This window comes from Platalea leucorodia (assembly GCF_965183815.1).
Source record: "Platalea leucorodia genome assembly, chromosome: 16".
In the NCBI taxonomy this organism is placed as follows: domain Eukaryota; kingdom Metazoa; phylum Chordata; class Aves; order Pelecaniformes; family Threskiornithidae; genus Platalea; species Platalea leucorodia.
Genome location: NC_138838.1, coordinates 11,094,398 through 11,106,605, shown reverse-complemented (window position 1 = coordinate 11,106,605; position 12,208 = coordinate 11,094,398). Strand labels below are relative to the sequence as shown.

The window sequence follows — 12,208 nt, the reverse complement described above, 5'->3', positions numbered from 1 at the left end:
GGTCCACTGACATCGTTTGGTAAATATCATTAGCCTTGTACCTAGGATGCTGCAGATGCTCTGTACTTTTGAGGATGAAGGGTTCTTGTATTTGAGAGGTAGAATGCCAACAGGAATACGTTTTGGTCTATGAAGTAAAATATCTTCCGTCCGCTATGGGCAGTGCATGCTGATGGAGGTACGGCTGCCTGTCAGAGGCCTGGAGTAAGTTATTGTATGCAAAGGGCTGCTGTGCTTTGATTAAGCTGCTGACCAAACATTTTGCAAACACAGAGTATTGAGAAATTCAGCAGGTAAATAGGAGGAAGAAAACCTGGAAGAGACAGATAAATGTGTTTATAGAGTTCTTTTAATGAGGCAAATGATAGACTGACTTCTATTTGTAGCCAAAACTTTAGTGCTGTCACAGAAACCTTGGAATGTGACCAAGCTGGGAGCACCCTCATCGTGCTTGTTTCTGGTGTCATTTATAGATGATGCTTAAAGAGAAGAAACCTTCCTGAGTGGTGCCCTGTCATCTGTAGAGTAAGTTCTTCTATAGCGGTACCCTCCTGGCCGCCTCCTGCTCACGTGCCTGCGTTCCCCAGCCTCCGTCCCCGACTCCTCTGCTCTGTCCCGTTTCTGCTGCTCTCTAGCAGCTCAGCAGGAGATGCTGAGCCCAGTATGCTTACAGGTCTCTCTTGCTCCTTGTGTTTTTCTGATGGATTTAGCTGCTGTTAAAAATTCCGGCGGGGGATACTCCTGCCACCCTCAGGGCTCATAGGAAATACGATTTCCAGTCCTGTGGGAGGACTGTCACAGCAGAGCTGTGCATGGCAGAATATTTGACCTGCGGTCTCAGTTAAGTGGTCTGGACAAGCTATTTTTGGCCTTTCGACCATGGAGCCTGTATCTCAGGTCTAAAGTAAAGCAAGGAAGATAGATTTTCTGAGCTGTGCAAACTAATTACGAGTAATAACAAGTTCTACGCAGTGTAGTCTAGTTGTATTTTTACAGTGAATGCTGCATTATTAAATGCAACTACTGCGATTCTCAGAACTTGGAAGTGAGAAACAGTGAATTGTGTATTGTGACTGTTGTGCATCTTGGGTTGTTATTGTGAGCTGTTGGTATGAACTAGGCGTGCAAATGACGTGCCTTTCCTTTGTTTCTGCTGTAACAGCTTGTATAAATGGCTTCTAAAGTCATCAGTTCCTCTTTCCCACAGTGGTTGTGTTCAGGTTGGCGGGGGGGGGGGGGGCATTGGGGTTTTTCTTTGGTTTGGTTTTTTAAATTGGGAAATGAGGGGGGCAGGTTGGTTTCCTTCAGGTTCAAATGGCCGCAGTCTCGGACATTGACTGGGAGTATATTCGAGTGTTACTGAAAATGTCACACACAATCTTGACTGTTGCTTCCATTATTTGACGTTACATTGTCCCACATCTTTTCCTAGAATTGCTTTGATATGCCGTTACTAGGATGGATCAGGTTTATTTCCATTTCAGTGATACGTTGCTAGAAATTATTTCTACGCAAACCATTTTTAATTCCTACATGAAATGGAATTACTAAAACATACCCACCAGTGGGCAGTGCCAGAGATTCTTCGGTGGAAGCATATCAAGTCTATTGGCTTTATTCTTGCCTTTACATTTTTTTGGTAACAGGGGTGATTTGTTCCTGAAAGAGATGATTTACTGGCAAATATACAAGTGGTATTAACTGATACTCAGCTTCAACGTTTACTGTTTTAACTGGTAACGTGCATATTTGTGTACAAATGTTTGTTCATCACAAATAGTGTAATAATTCATTCTGTACTTTCAAATTCCAGAGAGTTTTTAAGAGACTGGCCTCTATCTGAAAGAAAGTACAAATAAAAATCTGAATTTTTTTATATTAATTCATTTTTATCATAAGAACCAAATAGGTGATTTTTACAAGGTAACTTTGTTTTTCATAAGGTGAATGTGTTTCATCCCAAGCGATAGTGTAGTAGTAAATGAGACTGAATTTTGCAGTGTCTTTTTATGCTTTAAAGTTTTTTTTTTAAGTTTTTTTTTAAAGTTTTTTTTTTTAGAGTTTTAAAGTAAATGTGTGTGCAAAAACTACTCATCAGGTGTGTTCTGTAAATGATTTGTAGCTAATTTTAATCAATGTAGCAACATTATGGAAACGGTGTATTTAGTTGGATATTGGGGTCTAGGCTTGCTGGCGTTTCTGTTACCAGAACGGAGCCCTAATAAGTGTTTTCATCTGGAAATGTAACTGGTTACCCTGACAGATTCACCCTTGCTCATTTTCAGGTAATGTATGTTCAGGGGCGTTACGTGGTCACGGACAAGCCTGATCGAAGTAACTCATACAAAGAATTTGTGCTGGCTATTTCATAAAAAACACACAAACATATGTGATTTTTCTTAATAAAGAGAGATGGGAATTTTACTTGCTTTAAATGCAATAGGCTGATGCATGGGGTATGTATATGACTGCTTCGGGAGCTAACTCCGTAGAAATTACACAAAGTCAGAAATTTGGCAGAGGCACCATTGGTTAAATGTTAATAGGTCCTGCACAAATTTGAACTATTTAAATTTAGCTTGGTTAGCAGAATAGTTTTTACTGACTGGGGTTTTTTGTTTGGGTTTTTGGTTTGGTTTTGGTTTTTTTTTCTTTTTACTCTGTCACATTCTTAAGTTGTAGAAATTCTCTTGTAGTTCCAGTTTGTGCGATACTCTAAAGATTATTTAAACTGTTCGTGCACACTTGCTCTCAAACTGCTAAATATTGCTAGCTTTCTGTTGATACTGCTCCAGGTGTTGCTCGCTGTAGGGCGTCTCAGTGATGCTAATTTACTGTTACAGCTAATCTAATCTAAAGGAGGTAGGAATGAACTCCAAGACCAAAATTTACCTCTGTACAGGGGAGCAGTGCACAAGGCTGATGTACTATAGCTTTGCTCAAATCCTGACGGGAAATACAAGAGAATGCGATGCTTCTTGGTGGGTCCCTTTGCATTTAAATGAAACGCTGAAATAAGCGCAATCAAGTCAGATATCTTGATTTGGAAATCTATAATAAATCAACATAGACCTGCTGGCTTTTTTCTTCCTCTTTCCACAGAGTGTTTTATGGCAGTGTTTAGCTAATAAAGTAGTAATAACCACGATGATTCACAGATCTAACTAAATTGAAGGACACACAGAGAAACATTGGGAAGATTTAAAACTCTAAATTTATTTTAAAAGTATTATGTATTTCAAAGGTATAACACTTTACTATTTTTACTATTAAAATTATTTGGGGATGGTGAAATACATTTGAAAGCTGAATATACCATTTAATGCCCAATATTGTGTATCATGAGCACATTAATGTGGTTTGACGTTTAATCTAGCCAGAAATAGTAGAAATGATTGAAATGCAACATTTGCTTGTTTTGTATTTAGTGCTTTGTAAATAAGATATAATAAAATTGTGGAATAAAAACTCCATCATCAGTCTTTAGTTTATATATTTCATTTTCTGTTGGTTATGTTTGTTACATTTTACTGTGTAATTTATGTACAAGTCAACATTGGTTTTTTGTTGCTGTATGTAGTTGGTGCTGTGACTTGTTTGTGCTCATCTCTGTTCTGTAGGCAACTTGCCACTCTCTACTGAATAAAGCTACCGTAAAAGAAAAAAAGGAAAACAAAAAATCAGTAAGTTTGGAGACCTTTTTATTAGCCATTTCTTTCAAAGCACAACAGAAATCTTTTGCTGTTTGTTCAAAACATCTTCACTTCAGTCTATTTGACCTCACTGTAAAATCATTCTACTAATTCTGGCACAAAATAGCTTTCATTTCAATTAACACTGGAATTAAGTTATATTTAAAATATTCTCTGTGTGCCTATTTGAGTCAACAAAAGACATTTTTAACATTACTGCTTAGTATTTAATACTCTGATTCTTCTACCCTTGCCACCATCTTCAAATTAAAAAAAATGTGGAAGAAAAATGTTTTCTTCGGTGTTGGGGAAAATCTGAGCCTGTTTAGTTATTTTAACACTCTGGTTGATAACTTGACTTCAGCTTGCATCCTGGGAGAAGAAAAATTAATATATATGGGTTACTGAAAAGAAAAGGCGCTTACATGACTTGTTTCTGCTACATTTTCTTTTGTTTGCCTTGTGACTAAGCAAGAAAATTTAGCGCTTGTATTGATTTACTGAGAAAAGCAGATTTCCCATTTTAAGTAACTTGCTGTGTTAGAGTTTAGATATGTATATTGTGATAGAGTGGTGTCGTTAAAAGTTAAGACTCATCATTTTCTTTGACAGTGACCTCAAAATATAGAGTATGAATAAAACAGAGGCAGAATGGAAATTTAGACTTTTATTAAATACTCCCTTAATTTTTTTGTTGTAACTGAGCAGAATAGTAATCATGTTTAAATGCAAAATCTGCGTGCAAACTAGTATTTTACAAGAAAATACTATGAGTAATTCCATCACAAGGTAACTGAATTAAGTTGATACTGAACCAAAGTGATTCTTGATATATTATGTATGTACTAATGGCTTTATCTGTTTTAAGAAGCATGATTTGAGATTGCACTAGTTAACGTTTTGAAGTATTTTAGTAAAATGGGGTTTGTTTGGGTTTTATTTATTTTAAACAATATAACTTAAAGTATGAAGCTTGCTAATTTTATTCTGTGAAAAGGTAGAATCTGACTTGTTTTGATTAACTGCTGTTACTCATAAGAAAACATACATACGCATACCAAATCCTTATAGAACCACGTCGCATATTTAACAACTTTGTTTTTGTCAGGGAGCTTTAACTTTTCGAAGTCAAATGAAAGGTATCTAGAGAGTAGACTATCCTTTTACTGATACATAATTGATTTCCTAAAAAGAAAGGAGATTTCTTTTTTCTTACAACATTTTCAGAATTTTTTTTTTTTTTCCTAGATAGCAATATTTTAAATCTGTAGTTCTTCTAGCAAATTCCTGCTAAGTGATTTTGGACAGTGTATGTAGAGGCAGGGAAGTACCCGGGCCACTCAGCTCTGGCTCATCCTGTCTTTCCTCCTTTGGCAAATCTGTTGAGATGTGATGGTTCTGAAGAGTATTTCTACAAATATCTCCTTCCCACAAATTTAAAATTACTCCTGAAACTTACAGCATAGGTCTTATTGCTGGAGAGGCTCTCGTGATCAATAGTGAAATTATAAATACATGGATAAAAGACCCACTCATTTAAAAAGAATTACCTGTATTTGATGGGAAGACTGTGCACACCTGAGTACAAACATACTGCCTTTGTCTGCTTTACTGTCAGCGGCAGGGTCCTGGAATTAAGTGGTCAGTAACTCTGAAGTATACCTTCTTATCTTTGTCCGATAGCTGTTGTAGCGATTCCACCCTAGCAGGAAAGTTTGTACAAAAGCTGAAGTAAAGCTGGCTAGTGTCTGGTAGCCCCCTCGCCCCGACTCGTTTCCCTCTCATTCCTGGTTGTCCTATGATGCAAGACCTGTCAAGGCAAGAGAGTCCTACTCAAAAGTATTGAGCTTGACTGATATGGAAAGAATGTAGAGCTGGATTACCAAACAAGGCTTTTCTCAGCTTGCTTTCCCTTTTCTTTAATGCAAAAATATTCTTTATAATTCTCAACTTCATAGGTTGTTAGTCAGCGATTTCCTCAGAACAGCATTGGAGCAGTTGGAAGTGCGATGTTCCTTCGGTTCATCAATCCTGCGATCGTCTCCCCTTATGAGGCAGGGATTTTAGATAAAAAGCCTCCACCAAGAATTGAAAGGGGATTGAAACTGATGTCAAAGGTGAATCAATAAATATTTTTATTCGGCCACATTGTATGTTCTCCCTGATTTAGTTCTGCTTTTTGACTAGCATGAGAAAATTTAGATAAACTTGTAGTTTTTTGTAGCAACCGTCATGTTTATTGAAAGTGCAGTTTCCATGCTATGTTTCTGCATCATGACGTTGATGTTATAGCTCACAACAATGTAAGTATGGGGAATGGTCTGCGTGGGGAAAAAAAAACACTTTGCCAAAATGATGTATAAGATAACAGAGTGCCTTCTGGCTCTTCAGTTGAACTTCTACCCTTATTTGAAAACAAACAAAGAAACCAACGTTACTTTGAGCACGGTGAGAATAATGGCAGCCAGACATTGATTAAATTCATACTAGTGCTAAAGAAGTGATTTTTCCTATCTTTAATCTCATTTGGTATTACTTCCTGTAAAAATTAAAAAAAAGGTTTGATGATGGCGTACAAATTCTGTGGCCTGTGCATATTTTCCGTTTTAAACGTTGACAAATTATGGTTTTCTTTAAATAGGCATATATGGTATTGCTTTTACATGTCTGTATAATTTCCAGAAGAAATAGTTAACATTTAATAAATGGTGGTTTTGAAAGGTGATTTATTTTCTTGGTCTAAACCCGAATAAAGTTCATAAATAAGGGAAGTCGTTTTCTAGCATTTAAAAGTATGTGAAAGAAAATATTGTGAAAGTGAACATATTTTTGAATTAGTTGGCTTGTTGGCCTTTTTGTGTCTTGAAGCTTCACAAAAAGTTAAAATTAATATTTGTGACAGTGAAGTTACACTGACTACCGTAACAGTTAATGCATTAAACCATTATGTGTCTTTACCATCTTTTTATTATTTAGATACTTCAGAGTATTGCCAACCATGTCCTGTTTACAAAAGAAGAACATATGCGGCCTTTTAATGATTTTGTAAAAAGCAATTTTGATGCAGCACGCAGGTAGGCCTTTTGGAAACTTGCACAAAGAATCAGTGTCGTGTGTAAAGAGTAAGCGGAGAATGTTCTTAGGGCCTTTTAATTTGCATTGAGTCTGCTTGGCAGGTTTCCTTTACCCGCTTATGGTTATTACTGGTTTTGAACTCTAGGTTCTTCCTTGATATTGCGTCTGATTGCCCAGCTAGCGACACTGTCAATCACAGCCTGTCTTTCATCAGTGATGGCAATGTGCTTGCTTTGCACCGGTTGCTGTGGAACAATCAGGAGAAGATTGGCCAGTACCTTTCCAGCAACAGGTAAGACTGCAGAAATATTACGAAGAAGGGAGTTGCTGATGGGAAATGAATATTTGGAAATACTTTCAGATGCTTTTGTTATTATTACTGAGAAGAATATCATGGCTGAAAAATCTTACATTTGGAAACGTGTGTGTTACTGACAAACCATTACTGGGAACATGCCTAACATCTTTGCTGCCCGCTTTACTGCCAGCCTTTTGTGCAAGTGTATAGTTGTCTTATCTTTTGTTAAAATTGTTCTATGTGTAAAAAACATTTTTTCTTATTTCTGCGTTGAACCTCTTTTTTTTTTTTTTTTTTTTTTTTTTAATTTTAAAAAAGAAAATCCAGCCTGTTCAAGGATAAGGAAGGGTAGTAGGCAAAAAAATAGGAATTGCTGAGTAAAGAAGGACTTTTCTTTTAAGTAATGTGCTGTTTCTAGGGACCACAAGGCTGTTGGAAGACGACCTTTTGACAAGATGGCTACTCTTCTTGCCTATCTGGGTCCTCCTGAGCACAAACCCGTGGCAGATACCCATTGGTCCAGTTTAAATCTCACTAGTTCCAAATTTGAAGAATTTATGACAAGGTAATGAGATGATCGTGGAGGGGACACACATTGTGGGTTTCTAGACTTTAGCATGTAAGGCAATATAAATAGCTATTAAGACTAGCTTGTTTTGAAGGGGAGTTTAAAAAGCTGGGTCTACATATACCTTTTAGGTTTCTGAGTAGATTTTAATTTCAAAAATTAAATTGAGAACCGGAGACAGCAGTAACATTTGTGATTTAACAAAGGTTCAAGATTGTGTGAACTTAATACTTTTGTTTAAAGATGCAAATAAAGAGGGTTTAGGATTTTTTTTTTTTTTTTTTTTTTTTTGAAAGGCAGTTTTGAAAAGTTGATGTCAATGTACTATTTTTTAGGCATCAGGTACATGAAAAAGAGGAGTTCAAAGCACTGAAAACATTAAATATTTTCTACCAAGCTGGGACATCAAAAGCTGGCAATCCTGTTTTCTACTACATTGCTCGGCGGTAAGGAATCTTTCACTTTCCCTGTCTGAAATAAGCATGTAAAATCAAAGGATCAATGTATATAAGAAAGCGACACCAACTTTGTAACAAACAAGAATCTGAAAATAGCTTATTTGTCAAATTTGGTGACAGTATTTTATAACTGAGTTGTTTCCAAAGTCAGAATTAGTTTTTCCACCCAGGAATATGTGAGTATCTGTGGAAAAATACCTAAAATTTTAAATACATTTTATTAATTTTTCACTGTCTCAAGTAAACTACATCCACACCACGTTACTGTTAACTCTTTATCAGTGATTTTAGCATCTTCATTTTCTGAAGTGTAAAATGAGTAACAAGCTAAAACATGGGATAAAATTTCTCAAAACATTCCCTGTATCCCAGTTTAAATATTAATGCAAGTATTTAGAAGTTTCACACATAGTCAAGACCACAATGTTGCTTCAGTTTCACCGTTATGTTCTAAGTGACAATAATACCATGTTTTTTGAAATGGCTGACATCTGTGGAAATATCACTAAAGTAATAAGAAAAGCAGATGTTGATGTGTGAACTTTGCAGAAGGCTGTGTTTTTCCAAAAGGCAAAATTTTGAAAGTGTTAAGTCTTCCCTACTCTGGAAGATAGTGATTCAGAACAACGAATATCATATGCTGCAGCATTGAAGAATTTGGGAAGAATATCCCAAGATCAATATTAGTCAGTTTATGGTCAAATAAGTCACAATTCTCTCTCTTAAAAAAAAAAAATTAAAAAAAATTGTATTTAAATTAATGTCTGCAGTCATAAAACTGCAATTAAAGTAAGAAAATATCTGAACTTGATATTTCAATCTAGTTATTAAGTAACTGCACTATGAAATTGATGGAGGACAGCACATTCGAAACAGTTACCGTAGTAATTGCACTCATTACTAAAAGTCATTCTTAGTCTTTTTAAGAAAAGGAAAATCGTTGTGCTCACAACCAAGTGCAATCAATGACAGAACTGTAAAGATAAGATTAGAGCTGTTGTACCTTTTTTCTGTGCTGCGTTGTTGGTGCCTTTGCTTTTGGTAATGGTGTTGCTGGTGAGGTGTGGGCTGGCAGCAGTGGTTTTGGCACTGGTTTTGGCACTGGCGGGGTGCGTGGTGGCGCTGCCGAGCTCTGTGAAGTTCTCACCAGCGCTGGTCTTGGTAGTGAGAGCCCTGATACCAGTGTGGCATTTACGGATGCTGGCAGATCCTGTATGGATGTTCATGGTCGGATTATTGCCGATGCATTTTGTGCCAGCAGGGCTCTTGGTTTTGCTTCTGCTGCTATTGCCAATATGGTTTTTGCTGGTGCTGCTGGTGGTAGCTGAGTTCATGCTGGTGGAGCTGCCTGTGGCACCAATGCTGTAGAGTTCATGTGGTTGCTTTGGCTCTTCCTGGTGCTGCTGGTGCTGGTGAGGCGCTTGTTTGTGATGCCAGTGGGGTGGCTGCTGCACCACTGGGGTGCTTGCTTGTTAGTACCCTTGCTGCTGATATGCTTATGCGTGGCATGATTAGGAACGGTTGTGGTCCCTGGGGAGCTCTTGCTTGAGCTGCTTGTTGGGGTGAGGCTGGGAAAGAGAGCTTTTGATGGTGGTGCCAACGCTGCTGTCCGTGGTGTGCTCCTTGCTGGTAGCGGCCCTGCTACTCAGGGTGCTCGTGGTGGCAGTTTCATTGATGGTGCCACTTCTGGCACAAAGTATTGTCGTGATCTGAGGAGATGTCATCAGTGGTGAACCTTCAGCAGACCCTTTGAGTTCATGTAAGAACATGAAAATAAACAGAGGAAACCACTTCTTTAGCAGTGTTTTCTGTTTGTAGTCAACAATTTAAATAAATAGCCAATACACGTTTGCAATCAACGCATTCTTCGAATTTACGTATGTCTAATGAAAATCATACCCAACAGGCATGTAAGATTTTTTCAATTAATTTTCATAGTTTTTCACTGTTTTCATTAGTGCTTTTTACTCTGTAGATTGAGTTACAAACTTGACTTTCCTAGAAAATCTGTTCTCTGTTGTACCATGTGACTGTTGTCATTTCCCCTCAGAAATTTTCAAAATTTCCAAATTTTCAAATAAGGAACAATTTTGATGATTGGAAGATTTTACTGTTTTACCACTGGATAATAAACATACCTTATTCCAAATTCAAGTTGGAGGCTAAAGTAATGAGCAAGCTTCGAAGAACGTTTCCAAATATAACCTCTAACTTGGTAGTTGAATTCTGCTACTTAAATATGGTTTCCTAGCCAACTTGCAGTTAGAGATCCAACAAATGAATATTTCTGTTCACATTTCTTTTATTATGTTTTTGATTTTCAGAGCAACAAACAAACAAAACTTCTGTTCAGTATCAATGTGGAAGGTAAAATAAATTTCAAAACTGTTTCCTTCTTCTGGAATTTTGTACAGGCATGCCAAAGGGTTTTTTCATGCTTTAAAAAAAACCAACACAAAACACTTGCTTTCAGGCTGGTAATGTAGGGAAGAAATGCTTACATTCTCTTAAATTTGTTGCTGTGAAAGTTCTCAAACACTTGCTTCATTGCTAGCTCTTAGGAAGACTTTTACGTGTAAGGCAGTCCAAGGGTGGAAGAAAAAAGAAAGTGTAATACAGCTGGTACCATTTGGAGATAACATTCATGTGAAGGAGAGTCAAGTGCCCGTGCTTTTTGTCAGTTCTATGCTTAACGAATCTGTAAGCTCATGCTAATCTAAATATGTAACACTAATGTAATAACACTAAATAACACAAAGAAAGTCTCATTACATAGAAGTAGGTAAGAAAACAAAATTTGTCTGAACTATTTTCCAATGATTTATAGCTCTGAAGTAGAACCTATGTGAGAGAACATTTATCTCAGTCAGCCTTTAGCTTTCCCATCCTTTTCCTGGGGAAAATGCCTTCCTTTAACTTGACCCCTTTTCTGCATTTTCAACACCCTCGACTCTTTGTATGGAGTGGAAGAAAGCAAGATGAGTAGTACCACTTCCCTTCCATCCTAATTTTCTGTCTCCAAAAGTCGTACCACACTTCTCTGCCCTCTTTAAGGACTTTGAGTCACCTTTGAGCCTGTTGTGTTGGCTGAAGTGGGCCTGTATAAAATCCTCTATGAAACTTCAGTTTGCAGTATCAATGGCCGTGTAAGTTTCTAACAGTAATTAACTAGTATTAAATTAGGTTATCGTGTGTATCTTTCATGTTTTACAACAAAATGGTTAAGGAGAGGGATAGCTGCTGGAAATTTTCCTTTTTGGATATTAGTGATCGTTGTTGAAACAAACCCAACATCATTTTGTTTTCAGTGAAACATGTATCTGCATATCTAGCGTCTAATGCTGTTTTCTGCTTTTCAGAAAACTTTGAACAGCATGTGACTTGTAGAGTAGCTTTACTGGGATATCCAAATGTTGCATGTAATTCTGTACTAGGAGTAGATTTATTGAATCTCACGTTTGAGCGTTGCATTTATGCTAGGCAGTAGAAAAAACATGAGTGGTGCCTTAAAGATTCAACGGGGTTGCAGAGTTGGCAGCAGAATGAGTGATACAGTACTGAAACTGAAATTAGTTTGCCTGTCCTCCATTTGTTTATAAGCTCATTTTTTCCTAGAGATTCCTGACACTAAATCTGCACACAAAGTTTCAAAAGTTTAACTAAGGACACATTTTAAAATGCCGTATTGTGTGGGAGACTAACTCATTGTGAACACTTGAGAATACATATCCTTGGATTATGATTTTTGCTAAAGTTGATTTCTGCATAGGCTTAAAAAAGGATATGTATTCATGAACAGCATGTATCAGCTTAAATAAATGTTTTTTAAAAAGCATGCTGATTGTTTTAGTCAACATGACTTTATGCAGTTGAATGTCAGTAGATTTTTTTTGAAAAATATATAATGTGTTATGTTCAGACCCCTTCTAAACTAGTTGTACTGCTGTCACAAGAGAAGACTGATCGTGAAAATTTGGGAATAAAAATGGATGTTTGGAAACTTAGTTTTTCTCCCAGTTGTTTTTATTCGCTGTTGTAATGGAGTAAGTGTGAAAAGTTGTCAGACTACTGCAAATTAGAAGGATCAGCTGGAGTCATTTTGTCTGCCCGCTCCCAC

At 37.0% G+C, this 12,208-nt stretch overlaps 1 protein-coding gene across 10 annotated transcripts in view; it reads left to right on the top strand.

Moving 5' to 3' along the window:
* The window catches only part of NF1 (neurofibromin 1), a 110,419-nt gene that overhangs the window by 47,966 nt on the left and 50,245 nt on the right, over nt 1-12,208 (top strand). For 4 of the 10 annotated variants that reach the window (XR_014229922.1, XM_082328207.1, XM_082328202.1 and 1 more), the window contains exons 31-36: nt 3,621-3,683; nt 5,651-5,809; nt 6,669-6,766; nt 6,913-7,059; nt 7,484-7,630; nt 7,969-8,079. Coding sequence is in view for 7 of the 10 variants with exons in the window: in XM_082328207.1 (XP_082184333.1) it covers nt 3,621-3,683; nt 5,651-5,809; nt 6,669-6,766; nt 6,913-7,059; nt 7,484-7,630; nt 7,969-8,079 (725 nt within the window). In the remaining 3 variants the exon portion in view is untranslated. Of the gene's footprint in view, nt 1-2,285; nt 3,074-3,102; nt 3,291-3,620; nt 3,684-5,650; nt 5,810-6,668; nt 6,767-6,912; nt 7,060-7,483; nt 7,631-7,968; nt 8,080-12,208 lie in introns of those variants that run through there. The other 6 variants (XR_014229923.1, XR_014229924.1, XM_082328205.1 and 3 more) reach the window with 5 other exon arrangements.